This window comes from Oryctolagus cuniculus, chromosome 9 (assembly GCF_964237555.1).
Source record: "Oryctolagus cuniculus chromosome 9, mOryCun1.1, whole genome shotgun sequence".
In the NCBI taxonomy this organism is placed as follows: domain Eukaryota; kingdom Metazoa; phylum Chordata; class Mammalia; order Lagomorpha; family Leporidae; genus Oryctolagus; species Oryctolagus cuniculus.
In genome coordinates, this window is record NC_091440.1 from 131,183,365 (window position 1) to 131,197,930 (window position 14,566).

At 40.9% G+C, this 14,566-nt stretch overlaps 1 protein-coding gene across 9 annotated transcripts in view; it reads left to right on the forward strand.

Moving 5' to 3' along the window:
* Window positions 1-14,566, forward strand: part of REDIC1 (regulator of DNA class I crossover intermediates 1) — a 92,089-nt gene that overhangs the window by 2,331 nt on the left and 75,192 nt on the right. Inside the window, exon 1 of one of the 9 annotated variants that reach the window (XM_008259405.4) lies at window positions 3,993-4,167. The exons of 6 other annotated variants lie outside the window; for them this stretch is intronic. In XM_008259405.4, coding sequence (XP_008257627.3) covers window positions 4,145-4,167 — 23 coding nt within the window. In that variant the 5' untranslated portion in view covers window positions 3,993-4,144. Of the gene's footprint in view, window positions 1-3,992; window positions 4,168-4,260; window positions 4,570-14,566 lie in introns of those variants that run through there. 2 more of the 9 variants (XM_051850396.2, XM_051850394.2) reach the window with 2 other exon arrangements.

Sequence of the window (14,566 nt, forward strand, 5' to 3'; positions counted from 1 at the left end):
CCTATTGCCATTTTTGTTATTTGATAAAAACAACAGTGTTAAAAAAAAAAAAAAAGTAAAGCCCCGCATATCCCTAATAAAGGATTTAAAGTGCTTGAAGCTAAGCAAACTTTTGCCCATTTTTAAAAGATACACAGAGTATTGTGTGCAAGGCTGGGTGTATTTTTGCATGTGGGGAAATTTTTTGCCCCGCCCCCAATATAAATACACGTTTTTGGTCGATAAGCGTTAAGATAGAAGAGGGCCCGGCTGGTGCTGTGACACAATAGGCTAAACCTATTCCAATCCAGCTCTCTGCTGTGGCCTGGGAAAGCAGGAGAAGATGGCCCAAGTGCTTGTGCCCCTGCACCATGTGGGCGACCTGGAGGAAGCTCCTGGCTCCTGATAAGCTCAGTTGCAGCTGTTACAGCCATTTGGAGAGTGAGCCCCAGAATGGAGGAAAGTTTCTGTCTCTCCCTCTGTCTGTCACTGTTCCTCTGAAGTAAACAAATAATAATAAAAAAAATCAAAAGAAAAGAAATGCCTGCGTGAATCAGTGTAAAAAAATAAAGAACAGAGTTTGGAGCATTGCAACTGGTGGACCAACTCTAAACTGCCATTTATTTTTGTATCACCTCTAAATAATAATTTTCACAGTTTAAAGTAGTTCAAACTATATAAAAAGAATATTTTGTGATGTAGAAGTTGTATGAAAATTTTCCATGTTGGTAAATACATTTTATTGGGACAGCCACACCCATTTATTTACTTCTTGTGCATGGCTTATTTCAAGTCACGGTGGCCCAGCTGAATGGTTGCAATGGAGACTGGCCCTTTACAGAAGCTTGCAAACCTCTGTGCTAGAATAGAAAACCTGTGTCCATGTTGAATGATCATCATTATTCAGTTTGTAATGATCAACAACTATTCTCATTTTTATAACTGACAATATTCTTAACCTTTTATTTATCTATTTTAAAATATTTATTTGAGAAACAGAATTATAGACAGAGAGGGCGAAATGGAGATTTCTTTCATCTGCTGGTTCACTCCCAAATGGCCACAAAGGCTGAAACTGAGCTGATCTGAAGCCAGGAGCTTCTTCTGAGTCACCCATGTGGTACAGGGGCCCAAGGACTTGGGCCATCCTCTCCTGCTTTCCCAGGCACATTAGCAGAGAGCTGGATCAGAAATGAAGCAGCTGGGGCTCAAACTGATGCCTATATAGCATGCTGGTGCCACAGACAGAGGCTTAACCTACCAGGTCACAGCACCAGCCCCTATTCTTAACCTTTTAAAACTTTTCTTTCTTATGCACTTTTATTATTTTGAAGAATCATCATAGATCTTTTCATTTGTTTCATTCAATTTAGCAGATTTATTAATACTTGAATCTCAAGTTCCCACAGGCCTCCTTGATAGTTGCTTTGTTAACAGCACACTCTGTTACTTCATTATGACTGTTTAAGCCTGTATGTGGAGATCATAGGGCCATAATAGCTACTGTTAAATGCTGTTATTCATAAATTCTTGCTTTCGATTTATGCAAAATAAGATGGCATTACATTTGTAATGGTAATCATTTGTGTCACATCTCCTGACAGCTAAATAGAGAAAGGTGAATTGTGACAGAACAGGTTGAGGGTCAGGGTAGATCTGACTCTGGGTGATTATGGCAGGATGTTCAGTCAGGCGGGGATGCGTGGGTCAGACAGCAGCTGGCAGTGCAGGCGAGTGACTTACATCACCAGCAGCCAAATCAGGGATGGAGCAGGGCAGTGGGACATGTAGAATCCAAGAATTTAATAACACGTACCTGTAGGCACATCAGTGACTGTCTCATAATGAGGCTAGGAGGTAGGAAAAGCTGCTAATGCATGGCGACAGAGACTTGAGAATGAAGAATTGGGTATGAGGAAACTGATCGAGATAGAAATTTCATTACCAAAATCATGGTAGGAGGCGAGCTGAAGGTCAGTTACTAAAATATGGAGTCTAAGCTCAAGCCTTCAGACAATTCTAAGGAAAGATTCAAGATAGGAAGTCATCAAGATAGGAAGTCATCGAGGCACTTATTTTAGGAAATATACAACCCTTGAGAGACTAAGATTTTCAAAGTGCTTCTTTCACTTTTGTTTTTTAAATTGGCTGTGTGTTACTAAAGCAAATTCCAATCTAGGAGAGAAAAAGGAGGTTAAAAATTCACTAGTTGAAGAACCTTAAAAATCAAACCAAGATGGAGTGACCTAAGCCAATACCATTAAAAACAAGAAGTTATCTTTGCCCCAAATAAAATTAAAGTTTAAAAATTATAGCCCTAAACTTTTTCCCCCAAAGCTAAAATTAGGTGCAGCTATAAAAATAAGGGACCCTATGCTTAGCTAGCTGCGACACTTGTGCCTGGCTGTGCTAAGACCTAACCCAGTTTGTATGCCTCCTAATACTCAAATAACGGTGTGGGAAGTGGGACGCTGCTCTCCCACCAGGGGAACGAAGGGAGCGAGATGTCATCCCCCTCAGGGTGAACAAGATGGCGCTGGCAGGGAAAGGAACTGCTAAAGAAGTAAACAACAAAATGGCGATGAGGTGCATGCCGTATCCCGTAGCTGATTGGATAGAGGACGCATGCCCTTCACATGATCAGCTCAAGGACTGGACTGCTGTGTGCATGGACTCTATAGTGCTTTTGATTGGTCGCTGCGGGTATATAGACCGTGTGGCTCTGTGCTGGGGCGCTCTCTGGACTCCCGAGTTCAGGAGGCCTGTCTGCGCAGATGCCGAATAAATCCTCTTGCTTTTGCATCAGCCGGTCTGGACTCTGAGTCTTTGGGGTGTGCCTCTTGACGTGTTAGCATCCTCACTCTGAGGGTCTAACATAGTAACTGTAGTAAACATACTTGGGCCTAATTTCCACTCAAGCTTCTCAACTTGTATTTATATGTAAAACATTAAAATTTTCTTGAAGGAAGAAGTTATCCTAGAAAAAGAAATTGAACATGACAAATAAAACTTCTAAAAGCAATAATTTTTAAATCACTCTGCTCTCAACCGTAATACTCTCCTAGAAACAACCAATAAACATACAAAAGTAGTGTTAAATAGATATCATATATATTAGAGAATATATTAGAAAAAATATATGGATACTTCGTAAGCTATAAAATATCAGAAATTATTGTAATACAGATAATGACATATACATCTATGTGAGCTATACAAATATATACTATAAATTATATATGTACTATATATCTAGGTTATAAATCATCAGAAAGTAAACCATTTTTAGAAATAAGTACAGATCATGGGAGACCAGGAAAAGCACCTGGCTCCTGGCTCCTGGCATCGGATCAGCGCGGTGCGCCGGCCGCAGCGCGCCGGCCGTGGCGGCCATTGGAGGGTGAACCAACGGCAAAGGAAGACCTTTCTCTCTGTCTCTCTCTCTCACTGTCCACTCTGCCTGTCAAAAAAAAAATAAATTAATAAAATAAAATAAAATAAATAAGTACAGATCATTAGGCCGCTAACCTACGTCAGGTTTGGTCAAGCTTTCAGAAGCCCGGGAAGCGCAGGGCACACCATGGCCACAGTGCTTGCCAGCGACTGCTCGCTGGGCACTGGGACTCCCGTTCTGAAGGACTCTGAGCATGCAGTCTACACTGGAACGGAGGCCGCCTCTTCAGGGTCAGTGATCCCCGCGTCGGCCCTTCCCATGTTTTCTCAGTTCCAGCAGTGACTAGTCCCCGGGTAGACATCATGACGTTGGAGACGCCCAGAAACTCTATGCGACCACTCGGCACTTGCTACTTCCTCAGGCTCGCCTGGCCTCAGAGGCGGAAACTTGTCAGGTGCGGGCTGGCCGGCTGCTCCCTCACAGCGCCCGCCATGGCCGCCCCAGCACGGAGGCCACGCCCCGCCGGCGCACCGGAAGCCGCGGAGCCTCTTGGGAAGCCGGGCGTGGCCCTGGGCCGGAAGGAGCCGGAAGGAGCCTGTCGGTGCTCGGTGCTCGAGGCTCTCAGCTGGCCGAGCCCGCGACCGGAAGTTTGCTGGGGACGCAGAGGCTGCCGGGAGATGGCGCCTTAGGAGGCAGGAGCTTTCAAACGGGCTGTTTCTTAGAGCGAAGACGTGTGAGCTCCGCAGGAGGGCGTTCAGAAGGTTCGAGAACATGAATTGGGTCGGGGGCTCCCGGTGAGTGGAGTAGGGGAATCCTAAGAGAGGAGCACTCTGGGAGCGGGACACTGGTTCCCGCCATGACGCCCCTCTCGCAGGCCCTGGTGGAGAGGGCCCGCCTTGGCGGGAAAGAACTTGCTAGGCGGGGCCGTCGAGCGTCAGTCAGGCCGCGCGCAAGGGCAGCTCGGCCTCTCCGCACCCTCGAGGCCGCACCCACGGCCGCCCAGGGCGAGCTTCGCCGCCTTGGGGCCCTCGGAGCACCTGCGCCCGGCCGCGCCTGCCCGCGCCCCCCCTCTGGGGCTGTGTGCCGCCTGCGTGGATGTGGGCGGTGCTGTAACGGCTCGGCCGGGTTGTGCTAAGCGCGCAGCAGGGCGGCAGTCTTCTCGGATATCCAGATAATGATGAGTTTTGAAAAGCGAGGTGAGCACTTGGTATTTGAATAAGGAGAATTCGCAGTGCGATGTACACTTTACGACTTTACGATTAATTCCATAAGGCATGATAGATCGACAGTTTGGCCTTATGTGAACCATCTCATTGTTAACCTAAATTAGGCTAGAGTGGAAATCATGTGGGCCTGTGATTTCATTTGACATGCAGAATTACAGAGCGGGAGAGACAGAGGAGACGGTTTCTCTGCTGGTTTACTCCCCAGATGGCCGCTACAGCCGGGGCTTGGCCAGTCTGAAGCCAGGAGCCGGAAGCTTCATCTGGGTGTCCCACCTGGCTGGCAGGAGCCCAAGCCCTTGAGCACATTAACCGGGATTTGGAGCAGAAGTGGAGCAGCCTGGAGTCTGATCTGCGCCTATATCGATGCTGGCGCTGCAGGTGGCAGCTTAACCAGCTGCGCCATAGCGCCAACCCCTGCAGAAAAATTTTTGGCCAGAAAATTTTACTTAAACGACAAAGCCATCACATACACATTCTGATACAAGCAGAACCAGGGCAGTATTTGGTGTTAGTGTTAGACTATAACACACTGAAATTACCCAGACTTTGTAAGAACAGAAACAGCGTTTGTGTTCACCAAGGATTGTAACTGTGGGTGATCATTTAAGAGTGAGCGTTTAGCCTGTTGAAGAATACGTTGACCTTGTATTTTAGAAATCTCCCTTATTTCTGGCTGATGCCTTAGCAACATACCTTCACTTTGGAGAAATATGGTCCCTCACAGGCTTCAAAGAACTTAGTTGACACGTGATTGTAATTTGAAGTGTTTGAATTTGACATTTTGTGTACTTTATTGAGTTATTCAAAAGACACCAGTCCCATTCGTTGCTTCATTCCCCCTAAATGCTCACAGGGATCAGGACTAAGGGGCTGTGTTGGGGCAGGAACCAGGAACTCCAGTGATGCCTCTCACCTGGGTGGGGGGAACTGAACTGCTTCAGTCTTCGCTACCTGCCGCCTCCTGGTTCTGCATTAGAATCAGGGGCCACGACTGGGTTTCAAACCTAGGCACCGTGATAGGGGATGCGGGCATCTTAATCATTTGATTATGTCTCCATGAACTTGACATTATTTAATGTGAGAAGATAATGTGAAGTCGTCTTACAGCTGCTTAGGCACTATGTAGGTGTATTTTTATTCTGTCATATGTTACAAGCTTTTCTGGCTACTTCAGGAGTAATATTTAGTTATTAGAGCAGTGCAAAAGTAGAATAGTGGGGGTAACTTGTAGTTTGGCGTCGTATTTCAGTGAGGTACTGTGGCACCTGGGGTATTAGGTACCAGGGCTTAAGAAACCACAGGGTGAACATGGTTCCATTACCTGGAGCATCACTTTACTCAGGGATTAGGACAGAAAGTATTTTTACATTTAAACATTTACGTTTAAACATTTTACATAGGGTAAAATAGAAAACGATTGTGAAATATTGTTTTATAAGCAAAATAATCTATGCAGTTTTAAATAAATTTTCCTTGGAATGGGCCCCATAGAGTGAAACCCCAAATTGGTCATGAAAAATATATATAGCTCTACTTTTTACTATCAGAGTAGACAGAATGGACAAGATTAGTTGATTATGGCACTCTGATCATGAGGCCCCCTAGGGCCTCGATCCAAGACAGCCCTTATGGAAACCGTTAGCAGCTGATTTGAGCTGCTAAAAAGTAGAAATGTTACCGCTTATCTCAGATCATCAAGGAGTATCAGTTCGCTGCCTTCTGTCATTAGGGGTATATTTTGGTTAAAATTTTTGAGAACTGCAAGTAACAAAATACAGAAAATAAAGTGTCTGGAGAACAGTTACACAACTCCTTCAGAACCACTGCAGGGCATTGAATATTAAATAATTCATTGGGTACATTTTTACAGATCCTCCTGTTTAGGGTTTGTTAGGTTGTACAAGGGAATTCACCAAAGAAATAGAATCCTAGTTTTGCAAAAGGAGCTTGTGATAGAATGTTGAGATTAGAATTAGGTAAATCACTGTAATAATAGACATTTAAATAGCACTTGATATGTGACAAGCCATATTCAAAATGCTTGTTTTATATTAGCTCATTGACACTTAACAAGAACCCAATGAGGTAGATGCAAATGATATCCCCATTTTAGTGAAAGAGAAACTGAACCATGGTTGACGTTAAGTGAGTTGCCAAAGATTACCCAACTAGTAAATGAAAATTTAGGATTTGAGCCCAGTGTGCTTAGTACCTTGTAAAGTGTTGTAAATATGGCACGAATGAAGGCCTGTGAGAAGCGGGTAGTTATGCTAAACCTTGAAGGACAGCAGTGTCACACAGAATAAAACACCACAGAGAAGCAGCAGAAGGCATGTTGTTCACAGTTGACAATGAGGTATAATCAGATTGGAGACCCAGCTTCTGAGAAGAAAGGGGGTGTGAGGGGAAGTACAGTACGAAAGAGCCTGAAGGGATTATTTGGTGGATAGTAGAGGGGTGTGCAGTAAGGCTTTTTTTGTTTATTTAAAAACCTAATTGATTCTTTTTTTTTTTCCAAATATTTATTTATTTATTTTATTTGAAAGGCAGAGTAACAGAGAGAGGGAAAGACAAAGGTCTTCAGTCCCCTGGTTCACTCCCCAGATGGCGGCTCTGAAGCCAGGAGCTTGGAGGTTATTCCAGGTCTCCCACGTGGGTACGGGGGCCCAAGGACTTGGGCCATCTTCTACTGCCTTCCTAGGTACATTAGCAGGGAGCTGGATTGCAAGTGGAGCAGTTGGGACTCAACTGGCATGCATATGGGATGCCAGCACTACAGGTGGAGGCTTCCACCACTCCACAGCCTCGGCCCTGCAGTAAGACTTTTAAACACTTAATAATAAAACAGTTTTTGTCAGGTGAATGAATAAGCAGCTTATAGCAAGTTTATGCTTTGGTAACAGCAATCTGGCACACTGTGTTTTTGCTTGACGTTAAGTTGATGTGGCTGATTGTTTTAGTGCGGAATCTTTTGATAGGAGCATCTTTACAATCATACAACTGGGAAGGTCTTTACAGGTTTTCTTGTATAAAACGAACTTGGTTGTTGACCTTTAGCCACCTAGGGACTCTGTGAAATGTCTTTTTGTGAAGGAAAGAGCTTCTGGTTAAGGAAGAGGTAAGCTCCCCTTATTTTTGTTTTTTAACTGGTTACTTTGTTTGGCTTTAGTTTTGGGGTTTTTAGACTTCTTTGTAAAATATCATAACATTTTATTTTAAACCAAAGTCTTATTTAAAGGTAAAATAACTAATTTACATGTACATGATAGCAATTTCCAAACTGTTATCCCTGAAACTTGCTAATTGGTAAAGGTGTTAGTTTTCAGTTTAATGGACTGGGTTTTTGTTGTTGTTAAAATAATGTCTTAACTTAAAAGCGGATGCTCCCCTTTTTTAAAAATATTTACCTGACAGAATTAAACTATTGATCTTTGGCACTCCCACCAGTTAAACTTTGTTTTTGTTGTTGTTGTTTGTTTTTTCATTTGGGAAGTATTGACCTGGAGCTCTCATTTTTTGTTGGTAGTTGATAGAACTCACCAGTGAGACCTTGTATTTTTCTAATCTGATTAAGGTGTAAATGTGAGAGATGACAGATAGAAACATTGTGTTTTTTTTTTAATTTTTAAATTTGTAAAAGACTTTATTAATCAAAGACTAGTTCTCCAAATGCATAACTACTGCAGACATGAAGGTGGTAACAAGAAAGAATATAAAGATGTAGCTAAAATCTGTTCACCAGGATCAAATGGACTATTGATCTATAAAAACAGCTCTTTATGCAGTATAGGTTTTTTTAATCTAGAGAAGTTAGTTATTATAATTCCAGTTGGAGAACGCAGCCAGTGTCATAGGAAAGACCCAGGTGCAGCTCTGTTGGAATGGAGATGAGGGAGGGGTTACTATTTGTAAATGTAGTTCTGGTTCACCTGAGCAGGTAGATCTGGTGTAGCACTTAGATGCTGCTGTGGTGCCTGCATCCCATATTGGAGTGCCGGATTTCAATCCAGTACCGCTCCCAGTTCCAGCTTCCTGACAGTGTATACCATAGGAGGCAGCAGATAAAGGCTCAAGTGCTTGGATTGCTGTCACTTACCTGGGAAACCGTGATTGAGTTTCCTGCTGCCAGCTCCAGGCTGGCCTAGCCTCAGCCATTGAAGGTATTAGGGTAGTGAACCAGTGGATGGGATCTCTTGGAGTGTGTGTGTGGGGGGAGGGGCCTGGGTAGATCCAGGTTGTAGGGAGCCATCTGTATGGAAAAAATAGAAAATCGTGACTACATTAGATACTGGGCCTTGGAAAGGGACTCAGTAAGTGAAGGGTCTGGAAACTTAAGCTTAATTAGCTGAATAAATTAGCTTTTCTTTTTTAATGTGATAAATGTGTATACTAAAATGTACAAAGAATGTCATCCCAGTTTGCTAGGGCTAATCAAGATTTATGCCTATGGTCCCAGAGGCATGCCCAGTTTAGCCTTTTTCTTAAAATAATAGTTCCATTACAGTGAACCGTGTTAGATTCAGTGAACATCTATTTTTTTTTCACTTCTGTCATGGTTGTTAGTGTGTAAGTCATATGAAATGTGAAGTTCTTGCTTTACATGTACGTAAACCTGAAAGACAGAGTGGTCACCCCGTTCTCTTATTCTGATGCTTTCCAAATGGAAAGTTACTAGCAGCTCCTTTTAAAGAGCATGGAGGGCATTTGCTGATAAAAGGAAGTGGCCAGGGGCCTGAGCAGCTAGAGGCAACTAATGTGCTGGGTAGGGTCTCAGATGTTAATTTTTTTTTTGACAGACAGAGTTAGAGAGAGACAGAGAGGAAGGTCTTCCTTTTTCTGTTGGTTCACCCCCAAAGTGGCTGCTATGGCCAGCGCGTTGCGGCTGGTGGGCTAAACCGATCCGAAGCCAGGAGCCAGGTGCTTCCTCCTGGTCTCCCATGTGGGTGCAGGGCCCAAGCACTTGGGCCATCCTCCACTGTGCTCCTGGGCCACAGCAGAGAGCTGGACTGGAAGAGGAGCAACCGGGACAGAATCCAGCGCCCCTACTGAGACTAGACCCTGGGATGCCGGTGCCACAGGCGGAGGATTAGCCTAGTGAGCCGCGGTGCCGGCCCACAGATGTTAATTTATCACTGCTGTTTGTCCTGGCCACTTGGGGTACGAGCTAGCTAAACCATTGCTTGGTAAGGTCTGAGGGTTTTGTATAGCTCCCATGCCTGAGGTGGGGTCAGTAGGAAATGGGAAATTTGAGATTAGGAGTGAATGAAATATTTGTGGTTTTGTCAACAGCTATTTATTTTTTCATATTGATTGGTAATGCTTTTGTAATATTTTTGGTACCAGGGAGTTCAAAGGAAAAGTTAACACTGAATAAAAAAATACTTGCATTTAAATTTTCAAGGAAGCTGATCTGTTACTTGTGCACTAAATGTTTAATAGTATTTAGCATTCCTTACTGACCACATGAAAATCTGAAGACCCAGATCTGAAAAAAAAAATCAGGAATTAGTTTGAAACTAAGTAGTTATTTCAAAGATATTATGCCTTCAGACAACAGTTTAATACATTTAACTGCAGAAGGCACAATTATGTATCACTTGGAAGTGTGGCTTTTCATTTAGATCAAATGACTTCTAAGTTAATTCCATGTATTTAAATTTTCTTGTGTACAGGAAGGTGATAACTATAAATATGTAGCATTTATTAGAACCTCGTGATGGTTAAATGTGTTGATTTTGATTTTGTGCCATTGCTAACAGATATTGTAGGTAGATTGTCAACTAATTCCAGTAAATTATTTTTCATCTAATTATTGGAATTAAGGAAATATTTGGAAATTCATTCCTTTAAAAATGAGACATCTGATATTATTGTGAATATAATTATTAATTCCATAAATACAGCATTGAAGATAAGATTACTCCTGGGATCATATGAATACAAAATTGATGAATCATAGCATCATGAGTAAAACAGCATTCTTATTGTATCACATAACTTGTGTAGCTGGGAGGCACTTGAAATTGGTTGTGGTATATGTATACTACATAGTTACAACTAAGAAGCTTAATTTTAAACTGTATATGGGTTTCAGCATTTTTTTCATAAAAATAGTCATCTTTTAAAATTTTCCATGAGATTTTGAAGATGTATCATAAATGAACAGTAATGTAACTGAACTACAATATTTTTGCGACAAAACTGATTTAGAAAGCAAAAAAGAATGCTTCTCTGTGTTATATGCTTCCTTTCTTTATTTTCTTTTTAAAGATTTATTTATGTATTTGAAAGTCAGAATCACACAGGAAGAGGAGAGGCAGAGAGAGGTCTTCCATCCAATGGTTCACTTCCCAATTGGCTGCAATGGCTGGAGCTGGGCCAATCTGAAGCCAGGAGCTTCTTCTGGGTCTCCTACATGGGTTCAAGGGCCCAGGAACTTAGGCTATCTTTTACTACTTTCCCAAGCCATAGCAGAGAGCTGGATCGGAAGTGGAGCAGCTGGGTCTCAAACCAGCACCCAAATGGGTTGCCGGTGCTTCAGACCAGGGTGTTAACCCACTGTGCCATAGCACCGGCCCCACTTTACTGTTTTCAATAATTGTGTTTCACATTTTAGTTTTTGAAGAGTTACTCCATAAATAATCTATGGGTCTTCCATGGTTACTGAATGTTTTTATAAACTGGTCCTCTAAGTTTTGATGGCATTTTTTGTTCAAAAACATTTAGAAATCTTTATTCAAAGTATGATATAAATGGAGTAACCAAGAATCATATGTTTTAAATCTTTTATTACTTAATTACTGAAACTAAGGATTTGAAGATTTTGTACAAGACTTTGAAAATTTATGTTTGGTTTTCAAATTCTACATTGGAGTATTGTGATGGGCATAAAGAATCTTAAGATATAATGCCTTTTTTTAAAAAAAACTTTTTATAATATGTAAATATATAGAGAGAGGGAGATAGAGAGTGTGTGAAATCCTGTTTGCTGGTTCACTCCCCAAATGCCCACAGTGGGTGGACTAAGGCTAGGGCTATATCCAGAAGTCATAAACATAATCTGGGACTCCCATCAGGCGTGAAAGGGACTCAGTCAGTTGAACCATTGCCTGCTGACTTACAAGGTGTGCAATTGGAAGGAAGCTGGATTCAGTGGCTGAAGCCGGCGAGTGAACACAGGCACTGCGATGTAGAATGCAGATGTGTTAGCTGCTCGGCCAGAGGCCTGCTTTGGAGTGCTTATTTTTAATTGGTTAATTTTATATATTGTAGCAGAATCAAATTGAGACATATTTATTGGAAACATATTCTTAGAAACTACTTAAGCGGGACTTTAGAATGTTCCATGAAAGTATGTTATGAAAAAATTGCATGGTTTTAACAATTTTTTTTCATCACATTTGTCAAGTTTTGTCTTGTAAAAAATGAGAGTGGTCTGGCTGAAAAGCCCACGAGAGCATTTCAGGCATGGAAAGCCAAGACACCATGGCAGAAAATGTCCTGCATAAAAGACCTCTGTGAGAGAGACCCCAGTGGAAAGAAGTGGTCATCAAAGAAGGAGGTACTTTTCTCAGGAGGATGAGAGAACTTCTACTTGGCTTATGGCTTGTCTAAATACTGACCGAGTTTGAGTTTGTGGATTCAAAAGGCTTCCATAGCCTAGGCAGCTCATATCAAGAGCCTCAGGTGATCACTGACATCATACATAAGAGTGTTAATTGTTAAATGGACAACAGGAGTCACTGTGCACTAACTTCCCATGCAGGACCTCTGACCTCAATGAGTTGTGTTATGAGAGTTAACTGTAAAACAGTAAAACTCCTTCTCAAAGATTTATTTCATTTTAGTGTATTAAGTGGAGGATATTCTTACGTCTCATAAGTTTTAGTTATGCCTAAGTGTCCAATTCCATTGCTTGTTTTCTTAGGTGCTTCCTTAATTATAAAACTTGTTCTCAAGGAATTACTTTGTTTAAATGTATTAAATGGAGGATACTCTTAAGTCTCATAAGTTATAGTTATATGCAAGTGCTCCCAAAATATGTATCATTCTTGAGTGCTTCTTTAAGTTTAGTTTGAGATGCAATGACTTTGAAGAGCCCTTGTCTGGACTATTGAGGAACAGTTTTTTTTTTTTTTTTTAATGCAAATTGTTGAACTTTTTACTTAGTATAGAGATGGTCTTCTGTGTAGAAAGTTAATAGAATGGATGTTAGTGGACAATGGGTCTGGGAATGGGAGAGGGAGGAGGAAGAGGGTCGAGAATGTGATTTAGAAGGGTGGGTAAGGTGGGAAGAATCACTGTATTCCTAAATTTGTTTTTAGGAAATGCATGAAGTCTGTATTCCTTAAATAAAAGGTTTCTTTGGGAAAAAAAATTGAGAGCATGAAGGAGAGACAAAGATAATATTGGGAAAATACTCTGAGTCAGAGTTCTGGGTCCAATTCCAATCCAGCTTCCTGATTTTGTACTTCCTGACTTGATACTTTCCCAAATGATTGTCATCACTGTAACCATCATCATCAAATTGAGTAGCACTCTGGCAGGTAGAGCACGTCTCTTTGAATAGGAATAAACAAAAGACCTATTATTATTCCTTTAAAACTTGACTCATTTCGTTGCCTATTGTTTTTTAAAATTTGTGAATAATGAGGTTTTGTAAGATTTATGTGAAGATTTTTTTTAGAAATTTGAGTGTTTTGTATTTTAAATGTTGCTTATTAAAATTAAAATCTTTATTTGGTTACCTGTAAGATTACTAGGGATAATTGTATGGAAAACTTGCTAAGTTTTTAGTCATGAATTGCCACATTGCAGTTAAACAGTTGAGTAAGTTTAATGGAAATAAGTTTTTCAAGACTGTTGCTAAATTTTAAAAACAGTACTAATAGAACTATGAATATATGCGTTTTTTGCCCTGAATTAATGATATGAGTAGCCTGAAACTTGCATCTGTGTTAGCCTATCATTCATACTGTGAAATATCTTCCACTGTGTGATTCAGGAGTGGTTGTGCTCATGATTACAGCCTGTGGCTGTGGAACAGTGTTTACTGTGTGAAAACACTAAAAGAATTCAGTCTCCAAGAACTTGTTTTAATTTGTTCCCTATGCTGAGTGGTAGGTGAAATTCCACTTCATTGACAGTTTTCCTCTCAATTCCTTTCTTTTTGTAATTCATATATCTCTAAAAGCCTTTTTCTTGCATTAGAGGAATTTATTAAAATCCATAACATTCTAACATAATCATTACTATTCCTAACACATCTGTTTGACCTGCTTTAGTTTTGTTGAAAGCCAATGTAAGTGCTTTTTCTAGGCTAGATACTGTCCTGAATCTTAATAAGTCCACAAGCAAACATCAGTAAATATTGGTGTTTTAGGTTAATACTTATTTCAGTGTAACACAGGCTATAAAATATTTTTTAACTTGTTAATTGTTTCGTTAACTTTCTTTATATTTTCCAATTTTATCACATGATGTTGTAACATTTTCACATTCTGAAACAGTTTCCATTGCCTGGCACTGTGCCTTCTAAGAAAATAACCTCATCAGGAAACCAAAACGTGAAAGAAAACGAAAAAGCAAAGATTTAAGGTTGATAGTGTAAGATATTGTATAATACCAATAGTGTTTAATTCTTGATCAATATCTCCCTGTACTGCCTGCAGAAAGTATATGTTAGTGTTATTTTTGGTATTTCTTTGGCAAACTTGTTGCCTATGTATCTCTCTTTTTTAAAGTGAAATTTCTCTTTACCATTTTTTTTAAACGTTTCCTTGCAAGAAGATTACATGCCAGATGGATTTCTGTAGTCAGCATGGTTCCCGTTCTTTTTGTCTCTGTCTCTCATTTTTCTTTCTTTGTTCTTCCTTTATGCTGTATTCCCTTCTCCTCCTCCCCACCTTACCCTATTTCCACATTTAAATTTTTTTCTTTCTTAGTAAAGAAAAATGTAACCAATACC